Here is a 13,303-nt window from a genome sequence, read left to right on the forward strand (position 1 = left end):
TGCTGCTGTCGGGCTTGATTCTCCTCCTCTTCTTCTTCCTCTGGCAGGTCCTCTAGATCCTGTAGTCGTCTATTTAGCCTCTCCGCGGTGTAGACCGTTTCTTCCTTGTAGCTGGGTCTCGCGTGGACCGGTCGGGGAAGGAGTTCGGAGGGGGGTATAGGCTCTCTCTGGTGGTCGGGCTCAGGGTCGCTTGATCGGGTAGGGGAGGGTGCCCTTGACCCTTGTCTTGACGAGGCCCTGGAACCCCGTGCGGAGGGAGGGGGTGTTGCCCTGGTGATCAGCTGCTCCATTATCTGCGCTTGTAATCGGTCGCGCTCGGCTTCGCGCTTGGTGAGAGCGAGGTTGCGCTCTGCTTCTCTTTGGGCACCGGCAGCGGCGCGCTGGGCTTCGGCGGCGGCGCGCTGGGCTTCGGCCCGGTCCCTTACCATATTCTCTTCCGTCTGAAGGCGTCTAATCTCTAGACGTATACGATCTTCGTCGCTCCGTTGCTGCGCCTGAAGGCGTTCTCTTTCCATGGAAGAATGTTCGCGCTCACTAAGCGTCTGTGCTTGGAGTCGATCGCGCTCTGTTGAGGCTGCTAGGCTGGCGAGGAATGCCTGTGCCAGCATCTTGTCCGCCTCGCTGGGGGAAGACGCTGGTTGAGGTGATCCGCTCCTGGCAGTACTCGTTGGAGATCTGTTCTCCTGTGGCGAGTCCTGGAGATCCGGGGACTACTTCTTCGGTCTTGGCGGGGGGTAAAGTCATGTCGGGTCCCTCCTGGTCCCTACCGTGAGCTTGGTCAGTTACGTTAGAACCCACTAGGGCCTCTATTGGCGGGGTAGCCTGGTCGATAGGGTCGGACATAATTTGACTATCTACTTTTTCCGTGTTTACCGTCTGTAGAAGGCTAGGTAGTATATTGGCAACGTAATCCTCTAAGTACTGAGGTGTCTGCCGTCTACGCTGCGGGCGATCTACTTTAGGAGAACCGTTTTGTGGAGTGTTCATCATAGGCCATGTCAATATTAATACCACTATATTAATATTACACTAGTTACCCTCCGGCTCGAAGGACCAATTGTAACTGAGGGGTACAATTCCCTGACTGTATTGATAAGTATGGTATCATTAAACCACTACCGCTTTATGTACTTTAATTACTGGCCATACAGTACATGATATCTAAATATAATGAACACTTCCCACAATGAACCGGTTCTACACAAAGTTGTCTTTAAGTATTTATTGCAGCAAAAGGTACATAATACTTCTCTATTATACTTTGAATGCACTTGTAAGGCAAAGGAATGTGCGTAGGCAAATCAACAATGAATGTCCATTCTCTGGTTACGCAGGAGGTAATTATACAACCTGAATCTTAGGGAATTATATCTATGGTACACTAGTAATATATAGCGGGAGATACTGGAAGGGTCCCCCTGGTTGTAAGCCAGCAGGGGTAGAGGATCTGTCGGTAGTAGATAGTCTGGTCAACGATGACTAAGGAGACTCCAAGTACAGGAGACGGTGCAATAGCCTCTTGATCCACAGACGAATACAGCTGTTCTCCGTAGACTGTAGCTCCACAGTGAAGAAAGCTAGCCGGCCTCAGGCTCTCTGAGGCGCCGACTCGACTTGGCTCCTCGCAGGGTAAATCCAACGCGTGTAGGCGTCGGCGGTTCTCCGCTCCATAAATCACAGGACCAAAGCAAATATAATCCAGCCGCAAAGGGCTATGTAGTCGTCGGGTAGATTAATCCAGTGTACATGTCCACACGGTTCTCGTCTAGGTCTCCTTGGGTGAAAGCGCCATGAAAGCAGCCCAGCCTGGATAAGAACTCTAGCTAATACGAGGAAGCGTTGGTGATGCTGGTCACTGTAGAACTTTAGCCGCACGATACACTATACACAAATAGACTATTACTGACTTAATAGAAATATGTCGCACTCGACGGTATAGCGCCAAACTCTGACAATTCAGTTATTAATTCGCACGCGGTCTCAATGCTCTATTCTGGGGCCAAACAGGCCATACTTCACCGCACGGAGTATCGTGGGTGAGGCTTCAACTTATTGGGTAACTCTTGACTTCTGACTAAGTAAGACTAAGTGCTTCTGTATTCACCTGCGCCGTATTTATATGCACGGTGAACAAACTAGTGCCAACGACATTTCTGTCTCGTATCCCTGGGCAAGGCCGGGCATGCACAGACATGTCTTGACGGTGACTTTGAACCTGACTCCGGAGGCGCGGCTCTGGCGCCTGTGGACCGCTGTCCAATAGGAGAATGAAATATTATGGTCTGGGCTAAAGGGATATTCCGTGTATATGTACAAGGAATATACAAGGGATATCAAACGATATACAAATACTATGCAATATATATCAATCAATAAATATATATATTCGGTTTAATCTGATCCTTTGTAACACCAACCGTTGAGTGCCAGGAACGAGATATGCCGTTTTTTTATCGTTATTTTTTTTATTAGCGATTTCCATTCATATTTCATCAATCTAGCCTCACGTTACCACTGGCACTCTCTCTGAGCTCGAATTGGGAAAATACCACCCCATATCGTCTCCGGATGGTACTGCACCCCATTGGATTAGACTGAATGAAACGCATGGAGAGAAAAAAAGTCCTGCTTCCACATTTTACTTGTCAGACAAGTAACCGGAGACGATCCAAGTAATCGCCCACCACCAGAACAGCGGAGAATGTGTGTTTCCAGTACCCAGCGTTGGATCAATAAACGCGATCGATATTTGGAATGGCGTTCAGGAATTGGAATAATCTTTTTGGAGAACATCTGATCTGAGGTAAGGAATCTATTTTACCAGTCTTGGGATAATCAGAGCTATTTTCACCTATATATCAGCGTGTGCCATATGTGTGTATGTCTGTGTGTGTGTGCAATCAGGAAATAAGATAATCGACTTTTCAGCCCGCTTCTATAGCATGCATAAGTACACATATACTATCGATAATCTAGCGTTTATTTGAAAACGATTCATAAATAGGCAGAAAAATGACACTGTTTTTTGTATTCCAGTAAAGGGCGTTTATCACAGAATCTAAATTTTTTTCTGAAACTTTCCAAAAACGAGCGTTTTTCAAAATGGTATAAAACGGAAATGAACCGATAAAAAAAACTATCCGTTTCGACAATGTTGACTGCAAACAAGTAGGTAATTGATAAGCGACGGCCATATTAGACACATAGCCATAATTTAAGATATAGTTTATGCGTTCGCAAATATGAGAGCGCTGTCATTGAAGTGGGTGGTGACACGCAACGGGGTAAATAGGACACGGAGGCTGGCACTCAAACTGTTAACGTTGAATATTAAGCTTTTATTGCCAAATTTAGATGATGAATAAAACGTTGAAGCTTGTAAACGCACGCACGATGACAATCGGACAGAACAAATAACAACGCACACTGACCCTCTGCACTGCAGGCTGTTTCTCCCCTCCTCCCCTCCCCTCCCCTCCCCTTACTACAGGTGTCGGGTGTCCCTAACCATGAATGCATTATATCATGTTTGTAACACAGCAGGGTCATTACAATTTTACAGTTTTCGTTCGTTTTCTTGTTTGCCCAATAATGTTAACGAATGGAAAGACGCACACACAGACACACACTACTCAGGAACTACTCAGTAGACAACGTGATAGCTTCAAATCCGACATAGCAAGCTTGATACAACAATCAACAGAAACTCTGAAAAAGTCGGTGGACTCACTGGGACAACAGATGTCAACGTTCCAAATCAGGCTCGATAACACCGACGTGCTGGTGGGAGAGAACTTCGAAAAACTCACGAGATGGAAACCATTGTTGAAGGGCTGCGGTCCACAACCACGATGCTCCAGGACCGAGTGGATGATCTTGAGAACAGATCCAGGCGTTCCAATTTGAGAATCATCAACGTACCCGAAGGAAGCGAAAGGGGCAAAGACCCGGCGGGGTTTATATCCGAAATGCTGATGGCAATGACTAGGGATGTCCCGATCACGTTTTTTTGCTCCCGATCCGATCCCGATCATGTGATTTTGAGTATCTACCAATACCGATCTTTCCCGATCCGATCAAAAAATTATAATAAAGTAAACATTACATTTTACAGCAAAAAAAGAAAAAGCAATACATACTTTTCCGGACTGATCATCTGAGCTCCTCTCCAGTTGAACTGCTACTGTGTTTAAATCCAAAATATTGATCAATCCTCTGCCATGGTTGTGTAACATGTCATCTGTTCTCTAGTCTTCAGTCTCGGCTTCACGTGCAGTTAAATCCTCTCTACAAGTGAAACTGAAACTTAACAAGAAGTTGCCTTTGAGAACCAATGGTTCTCGAGCCGTAACGGCACATGGGGCAGGAGCCTATCTCCTGTTTCCGTAGCGTGAAGCAGCTTGATGTACAAGTACACCCCTTGGACATGACACTAGTATGTCGCAAGGACTTCCCCCCCAAACCAACCCTTGATGCTGAGTGTCAAGCAGGTGGGTACCATTTTAAATAGTCTTTGGTATGACTCGGCCAGGGCTTGAACTACCAGCCTCCCGAACTCAGGGCGGACGCTCTGCCCACGAGGCCACTGAGCCGGGTGAGAAACGAGCCTAAGTTGTTAAGGGGGCACTAGGCGGGTGAGAAACAAGCCTAAGTTGTTAAGGGGGCACTAGGCGGGTGAGAAACAAGCCTAAGTTGTTAAGGGGGCACTAGGCGGGTGAGAAACAAGCCTAAGTTGTTAAGGGGGCACTAGGCAATTAATTTACTCAGTGGAGGCCTGAACACAGAATGACACCAGTATCACTGACTACCACGGCAAGCCTACAGAAAATTATTCTATTTAATAATAATAATAATAATTATAAATATATAATAATAATTATAAATATTTGTTTCCTGTACCGAACTCGTACCGAACCGTGACCATAATACCGAGGTACGTACCGAACCGTGGCTTCTGTGTACCGTTACACCCCTACCAGCCTCTGTGACCTTTAACCCTGACCCTGTAAGACTACCTTCTATGCCCTTTAACCCTCACCATGTAAGACCAGCCTCTATGACCTTTAACCCTCACCATGTAAGACCAGCCTCTATGACCTTTAACCCTGAACCTGTAAGACCAACTTCTGGGTGACCACCCTCTACAACCTTTAACCCTGACCCTGTAAGACCACCCTCTACAACCTTTAACCCTGACCCTGTAAGACCACCCTCTACAACCTTTAACCCTGACCCTGTAAGACCACCCTCTACAACCTTTAACCCTGAACCTGTAAGACTACCCTCTGGGTGACCCCCCTCTATGACTCTTTAACCCTTTAGTGAATCTTTTGTAATGTCTTCTTCAAGTTCTGTCTCAGAATTCCAGAACTGCACGGATAATGACCAGTAGTCACTGTTAACATTGCCATGACGATGTTCACAACTCTACCTTTGCATGTGAGACTCTACACTTGAGACTTGAGAGGGTTAAACGATGCTACAGTACATGTAAACATTTCCAGTAAAGGCATTGTTGTGAAATTGGTTGTTAAAAAGAAATTACAAAAACAACTGAGCTGTTTAAATACATTCCAACTGTGAGCTGTTTAAATACGTTCCAACTGTGAGCTGTTTAAATACGTTCCAACTGTGAGCTGTTTAAATACGTTCCAACTGTGAGCTGTTTAAATACGTTCCAACTGTGAGCTGTTTAAATACATTCCAACTGTGAGCTGTTTAAATACATTCCAACTGTGAGCTGTTTAAATACATTCCAACTGTGAGCTGTTTAAATACATTCCAACTGTGAGCTGTTTAAATACATTCCAACTGTGAGCTGTTTAAATACATTCCAACTGTGAGCTGTTTAAATACATTCCAACTGTGAGCTGTTTAAATACGTTCCAACTGTGAGCTGTTTAAATACGTTCCAACTGTGAGCTGTTTAAATACGTTCCAACTGTGAGCTGTTTAAATACGTTCCAACTGTGAGCTGTTTAAATACATTCCAACTGTGAGCTGTTTAAATACGTTCCAACTGTGAGCTGTTTAAATACGTTCCAACTGTGAGCTGTTTAAATACGTTCCAACTGTGAGCTGTTTAAATACATTACAACTGTGAGCTGTTTAAATACATTACAACTGTGAGCTGTTTAAATACATTACAACTGTGAGCTGTTTAAATACATTACAACTGTGAGCTGTTTAAATACATTACAACTGTGAGCCGTTTAAATACGTTCCAACTGTGAGCTGTTTAAATACATTACAACTGTGAGCTGTTTAAATACATTACAACTGTGAGCTGTTTAAATACATTACAACTGTGAGCTGTTTAAATACGTTCCAACTGTGAGCCGTTTAAATACATTACAACTGTGAGCTGTTTAAATACGTTCCAACTGTGAGCTGTTTAAATACATTACAACTGTGAGCTGTTTAAATACATTACAACTGTGAGCTGTTTAAATACATTACAACTGTGAGCTGTTTAAATACATTACAACTGTGAGCTGTTTAAATACATTACAACTGTGAGCTGTTTAAATACATTACAACTGTGAGCTGTTTAAATACATTACAACTGTGAGCTGTTTAAATACATTACAACTGAGTTTAAATAGGTTCCAACTAAGGCTGAGACGATATGCCATTTGGAAGAATCGATAAATCGGGATATTTTTTTCGATAAATATCGATATTTTTAAAATTTTATTATATATATATTTTTTTTATTATTTAAACAATACATTTATGTTTATTTTGCAGCAATTCTTTGTCGTTGCCGCCATCTTTAGTGTTACAGGTTTCCCCATTCAAAACGACCACAGTGATCCTTCTCATGTTATAGTCGTGGTCTCTGGATGTGATGGAGGAGTGCGCTGCATATTTGCAATTCAACTAAATGTACATGAAATGGGGACGTTTTAACTAAAACATGCCACAAGACCTAGTATTTTAGTATAGTATAACGTATTTATATATAAAAATTATTATTTAATATTTAATAAATTTTTTATAAGTGATGCCACTTATCGATTTCACACAGTTATCTATAATTATCTATAAATCGATAAGTGGTCTCAGCCTTAGTTCCAACTGTGAGCTGTTTAACCCTTTCACTGCCGCACTACCAAACGGTTAACCCTTTCACTGCCACACTACAGAAGGTTAACCCTTTACTATCACACTACCGACGGTAACCGTTCCAACGTTGAAGCTTGTGTTCTTTCTTCCCGTAGTTTCCCACCAATAACGTCTTCAGCGTCCCGGTGGCTGTGATCGCGGGGAACAGACCCAACTATCTCTACAGGTAAGAGACACTCTGTCCTGCTGTCGCGTGAAAACACTCCTACAGCGTTCCCCCTCGTCCTGGAGAACACTACGACAGGGTTCCCCCTCGTCCTGGAGAACACTACGACAGGGTTCCCCCTCGTCCTGGAGAACACTACGACAGGGTTCCCCCTCGTCCTGGAGAACACTACGACAGGGTTCCCCCTCGTCCTGGAGAACACTACGACAGGGTTCCCCCTCGTCCTGGAGAACACTCCTACAGGGTTCCCCCTCGTCCTGGAGAACACTACGACAGCGTTCCCCCTCGTCCTGGAGAACACTACGACAGGGTTCCCCCTCGTCCTGGAGAACACTCCTACAGGGTTCCCCCTCGTCCTGGAGAACACTCCTACAGGGTTCCCCCTCGTCCTGGAGAACACTCCTACAGGGTTCCCCCTCGTCCTGGAGAACCAGTAAACTCAAGAGAGTAGATTTCCTGTCATGTAAAACCCGGAAAATCTACTAAAATGTCCAAATATCCTGGAAAAAAATCTGTTGTCCTGGAAATGTTTAATTGTAATTTAGCCCCTCACTCAGATGGCCTATGTGGTTTTTTGTTTGAAACTATTGGTAGGAATATAGCAGCGCCGCCTGTGGGATCCCTTTGTTTTGGACCATCATGGCATTTGACAAGCTCATGCTTATTCTCTGTTTTTAAGATTTATTTTTTAGCGTTTCATGGTCAGACATGACCGACAGATGAGGAGAGGATGAACGGGAGAAGAGGCGGGGAAGACATGCAACAAATGGGAGTCACCGGGAGCGGGAGGTGAACCCGGGACGGCCGCTTCGCGATGCAGCGCGATACATGGTGTGCTACTAGAGCGCCCCTCTCCTCTTGTTTTTAAAGGACTACAAAATAATAATAATAATAATAAACTTTATTTGTACAGCACCTTTCATACAGAAACTGCAGCTCAAAGTGCTTCACAACAGAACAAAGACAGGCATAAACACAAAGTGCAGACATATAAAATCACAGTTTTTCACATTAGGATCAAAATATCCCAACGGGCCACCTTGTTTATGGTTTGAATCAGTTTTAAATAGACAATAATAAAAAGAGTAAGATTAAATGTACATTTTGCGTAGCCAAGAAGTACATGATGAGTTTCACGGCACGTACGTAATTTACGAGGAATTCCGGTATTCTCTCCGAGCTGAGTGAGCGATTTCATTTAAATGTGTGGATACTAGGGCCTTACCGGTGAATTATATGACCGTCCTGGTCCATTTCTTGGCTGTCCTGGATTGCCAAGAAATGTATTTCTCAAAAAGAGTGGGAATTAAGGCTGAGACCACTTAACGATAACTGCGTGAAATCGATAAGTGGCGTCACTTATCGTTTTTTTTTTTTTGCATAAAATAATTTAATACATTTGAATACTTTTTTCTTAAAAAATAAAAAAAAATATTATTTTACGTTAGTTTGTGTGTGTGTGTCACGTGCACTCACTGTAGTTTTTGCGATGCTGTAGTTGGCCCACGACAGCGAGTCGTGCTGAGCGCGCTGCCAGTAGCGATCAGGAAGATGCCATCTGAAGTGTGGCAACATTTCGGAATAAAAAAAAAAACGAAGAAATTTTTTTTTTTTTTATGTATGTCTGTCCACCTGGCTAACGGCTGTCGTCTGTATCCAGGATGCTGCGCTCTCTCCTCTCTGCCCACGGCGTCAACCCTCAGATGATCACAGTCTTCATCGATGGATACTATGAGGTACTGAGTCCCTTCTCTCTCTCTCTGCTCCTCCTTCAGCTCCGTCTCATCTGTCACTCCAGCTGCTACTACACTGTTAAAACACCCAGGATATCAGCTGCTACTACACTGTTAAAACACCCAGGATATCATCTGTCCTGTTCACTCCAGCTGCTACTACACTGTTAAAACACCCAGGATATCATCTGTCCTGTTCACTCCAGCTGCTACTACACTGTTAAAACACCCAGGATATCATCTGTCCTGTTCACTCCAGCTGCTACTACACTGTTAAAACACCCAGGATATCAGCGTAAAGATTTTCCCTAACGCACTTTCAGTTCCGCGTTCGGGTTCCGCGATCTGATTGGCCACTGATGTTTCTCTCAGCGCCAATCGCGTTACGCCTAGTTCTGCCTCTAACAGCCTGCTAGCTAGTTAACGCCTAGTTCTATCACTGGTTAAGCTTGGCGACTCTTTCGAAATTGGTTAAGGTTAGAGTTTGGAATCAGGGCTGGTGGTCTATTGCCCTGCTCTAAGACAAACTCTAACCTTAACCAACTTTGAAAGAGTCGCCAAGCTTAACCAGTGATAGAACTAGGCGTAACGCGATTGGCGCTGAGAGAAACGTCAGTGGCCAATCAGATCGCGGAACCCGAACGCGGAACTGAAAGTGCGTTAGGGAAAATCTTTATGCGTCCTGTTCACTCCAGCTGCTACTACACTGTTAAAACACCCAGGATATCATCTGTCCCGTTCACTCCAGTCCCCACTACACTGTTAAGCAAGCCTAGTAATAGACACAATATTTCTGTATTATATATATATATCTTATTTTTTATCATTCTTTCCAAAAGCAAAGAGGCCTAGAGGCGTGGCTAACGGTAATGGCGCGCATACCAGCCAGGCTAACTGCCTAAAGAAACGGGCACAGAGGCACTGAAAGAGGATTTCACCATCTAATGAACACACTAGACTAGACTAATATCAAGATGTATCCATCAGTGGACCAATTGCATGCTTTTGCAGAGGACAAGAAGCCTTCAATCGACTCCTTCAGACATTAAGCACCCCCCACAGCCCAAATGGAATGATAAAATAAAAAATTACACTTTTCTTTTCTTTTTGCATTCGGGGGGTAGTTGACAAATTTCGCCAATAAATCCTTAGTCGGGGACAGGCCTAAACTGTACATTTCGTTGCACATTGCTCTGTTGTGTATAATGACAATAAACTACATTTAATTGAATTGAAGGATATTATCCGTCTTTATCGTTTCTGTATCAGTCTATACACACATGCGTACTAACCTCGTGTGTGTGTGTGTGTGTGTGTGTGTGTGTGTGTGTGTGTGTGTGTGTGTGTGTGTGTGTGTGTGTGTGTGTGTGTGTGTGTGTGTGTGTGTGTGTGTGTGTGTGTGTGTGTGTGTGTGTGTGTGTGTGTGTGTGTGTGTGTGTGTGTGTGTGTGTGTGTGTGTGTGTGTGTGTGTGTGTGTGTGTGTGTGTGTGTGTGTGTGTGTGTGTGTGTGTAGGAGCCCATGGATGTGGTGGAGCTGTTTGGTCTGAAGGGAGTGCAGCACACGCCCATCAGCATCAAGAACGCCAGGGTGTCGCAGGTGACGCAATCTTCTTTTGTCATTTTATAGAAATTAAAATGAGTAGAAATTGCCTATTTTTGCTCAGTATGAAAGAGAAAATACTGCTCTCTCTCTCAATGAGACTAAAAGACCTTGAGTGAAATGTTTTTTCTCTCAAATGAAGATACATTCTACTTTATTAATTCCATTTGTCACATAATGAAGAGTGTGCAGTGTTTTAAATTGTATTCAAACAAAAGATCAGTTGATTTGGATTTATCTTGTCTATATAATCTCTGGATATTCAATTAAATAGCAGCATCGTTAATCCTCGCCACCTACTGGGTGCTCTAGTAACTGCATCATGCCACCTACTGGGTGCTCTAGTAACTGCATCATGCCACCTACTGGGCGCTCTAGTAACTGCATCATGCCACCTACTGGGCGCTCTAGTAACTGCATCATGCCACCTACTGGGCGCTCTAGTAACTGCATCATGCCACCTACTGGGCGCTCTAGTAACTGCATCATGCCACCTACTGGGCGCTCTAGTAACTGCATCATGCCACCTACTGGGCGCTCTAGTAACTGCATCATGCCACCTACTGGGTGCTCTAGTAACTGCATCATGCCACCTACTGGGCGCTCTAGTAACTGCATCATGCCACCTACTGGGTGCTCTAGTAACTGCATCATGCCACCTACTGGGCGCTCTAGTAACTGCATCATGCCACCTACTGGGCGCTGGAGGAACTGCATCATGCCACCTACTGGGCACTCTAGTAACTGCATCATGCCACCTACTGGGCGCTCTAGTAACTGCATCATGCCACCTACTGGGCGCTCTAGTAACTGCATCATGCCACCTACTGGGCGCTCTAGTAACTGCATCATGCCACCTACTGGGCGCTCTTTACTGGGCGCTCTAGTAACTGCATCATGCCACCTACTGGGCGCTGGTGTAACTGCGTGCTGTTTATTCACTGCGGTATGTGTTTCACCACCTTGTCTGTTTTCTCTCAGCACTACAAGGCCAGTCTGACGGCCACCTTCAACCTACACCCAGTGAGTACTTTACCTCCCCTTCATCACCACACTCATTTAGCACAGAAAGAGAAGTTAGTCTTAACTACTTTAATAAAGCATGAGAAGTCCGGTCTGGAAGCCGTTCAGGACGGAGCTTGTGAAACTTAATAATAATAAAAAAATATAAATTTTTTTATCCACTTTTTCTCCTTATTTTAAATTTCTTTCTCCCATCCCAATTTCGTATCGCCAATTCACCCCTTCAATTCTCCCCTCCCCTGTCTTGAACGTTGCTAGACTATGCCTCCCACTGGTCGGCTGTAGTGAGGATAGAAGTCTTGCATCACGTGTCCCCTCCGGTACACGAGGAGGCAGCCTGTCGCATCTTTTCACCAGACGGCGCAGACTCTCAGTGTCGAGGAGTAACGCGTGGGAGGCTCACGCTGCCCCCGATACTTCCTGTCTCTGCTGAACAGGCACCCAACCGACCTGTAGGAGTCGCTGTCCACAACGTCCAATCCCCACCCATCGTCTTTCCACCCGCTACCTCTGCCAATTGAGATAGTATGATGACTGGCCCAAGCCGCAGGCAGTGCTGAATATAATATATATATAAATATATAAAATAAACCGTGAAGAGCCCAGAATCCAGAATGTGGGTTTTATTTATTTAGTATCTTTCTCTCATCAGGATGCCAACTTTGCTATCGTCCTGGAAGAAGACCTGGATATCTCCATTGATTTCTTCAGGTAGGCTGCTGCTGCTACCTGTTGAATAATGATCATAATACCACAAGTACTACTATGTACTACATTTGTATAACCAGGCACATTTATTTAGAACACATTCTTATTTAACCAGCCATTGACTAACAACACATTCTTATTTAACCAGGCAAGCTGAGAATAACACATTCTTATTTAACCAGACAAGCTGAGAATAACACATTCTTATTTAACCAGGCAAGCTGAGAATAACACATTCTTATTTAACCAGGCAAGCTGAGAATAACACATTCTTATTTAACCAGCCAAGCTGAGAAGAACACATTCTTATTTAACCAGCCAAGCTGAGAATAACACATTCTTATTTAACCAGCCAAGCTGAGAATAACACATTCTTATTTAACCAGGCAGCGTGAATACTTTCCCTAAGCGGGTTGTACTTCCGCGTTCGGTTTGCGCCATCTGATTGGCCACTGACGTTTCTGGTCATGTGACATGTGCGGCAATCGTGTGACGCCCAGTTCTGCGCCTATTTCCGGGTCTAACAGCCTGCAAACTACCTAACGCCTAGTTTATCACTGGTTAAGCTTAGGCGACTCTTTCGAAGTTGGTTAAGGTTAGAGTTTGGAATCAGGGCTGGTGTTCTATCGCCCTGCTCTAAGACAAACTCTAACCTTAACCAACTTTGAAAGAGTGCCTAAGCTTAACCGGTGGCAGAACTAGGCGTCACACGATTGGCGCACATGTCACATGACCAGAAACGTCAGTGGCCAATCAGATCGCGCAAACCAAATGCGGAAGTACAACCCGCTTAGGGAAAGTATTCACGCAACCAGGCAAGCTGAGAAAGAACGCATTACTATTTACAGCAGCCAGCTAGGAGACTAGTTGTAGGGTTCTGGAGAGCTATACACACAAACACACAGACCCACACTACAGATGGGCATGAGTAATGTTTTCCCAGAT

General features: G+C 44.5%; 1 protein-coding gene across 2 annotated transcripts in view; it reads left to right on the forward strand.

Moving 5' to 3' along the window:
- Positions 1–13,303, forward strand: part of pomgnt1 (protein O-linked mannose N-acetylglucosaminyltransferase 1 (beta 1,2-)) — a 141,207-nt gene that overhangs the window by 50,912 nt on the left and 76,992 nt on the right. For both annotated transcript variants that reach the window (XM_084309052.1, XM_084309051.1), the window contains exons 10-14: positions 7,224–7,294; positions 8,955–9,030; positions 10,541–10,624; positions 11,609–11,650; positions 12,303–12,361. In XM_084309052.1, the coding sequence (XP_084165178.1) occupies positions 7,224–7,294; positions 8,955–9,030; positions 10,541–10,624; positions 11,609–11,650; positions 12,303–12,361 (332 nt within the window). The remainder of the gene's footprint in view (positions 1–7,223; positions 7,295–8,954; positions 9,031–10,540; positions 10,625–11,608; positions 11,651–12,302; positions 12,362–13,303) is intronic.

Source organism: Notolepis coatsorum, assembly GCF_963971535.1.
Source record: "Notolepis coatsorum genome assembly, chromosome: 2".
Lineage (NCBI taxonomy): Eukaryota > Metazoa > Chordata > Actinopteri > Aulopiformes > Paralepididae > Notolepis > Notolepis coatsorum.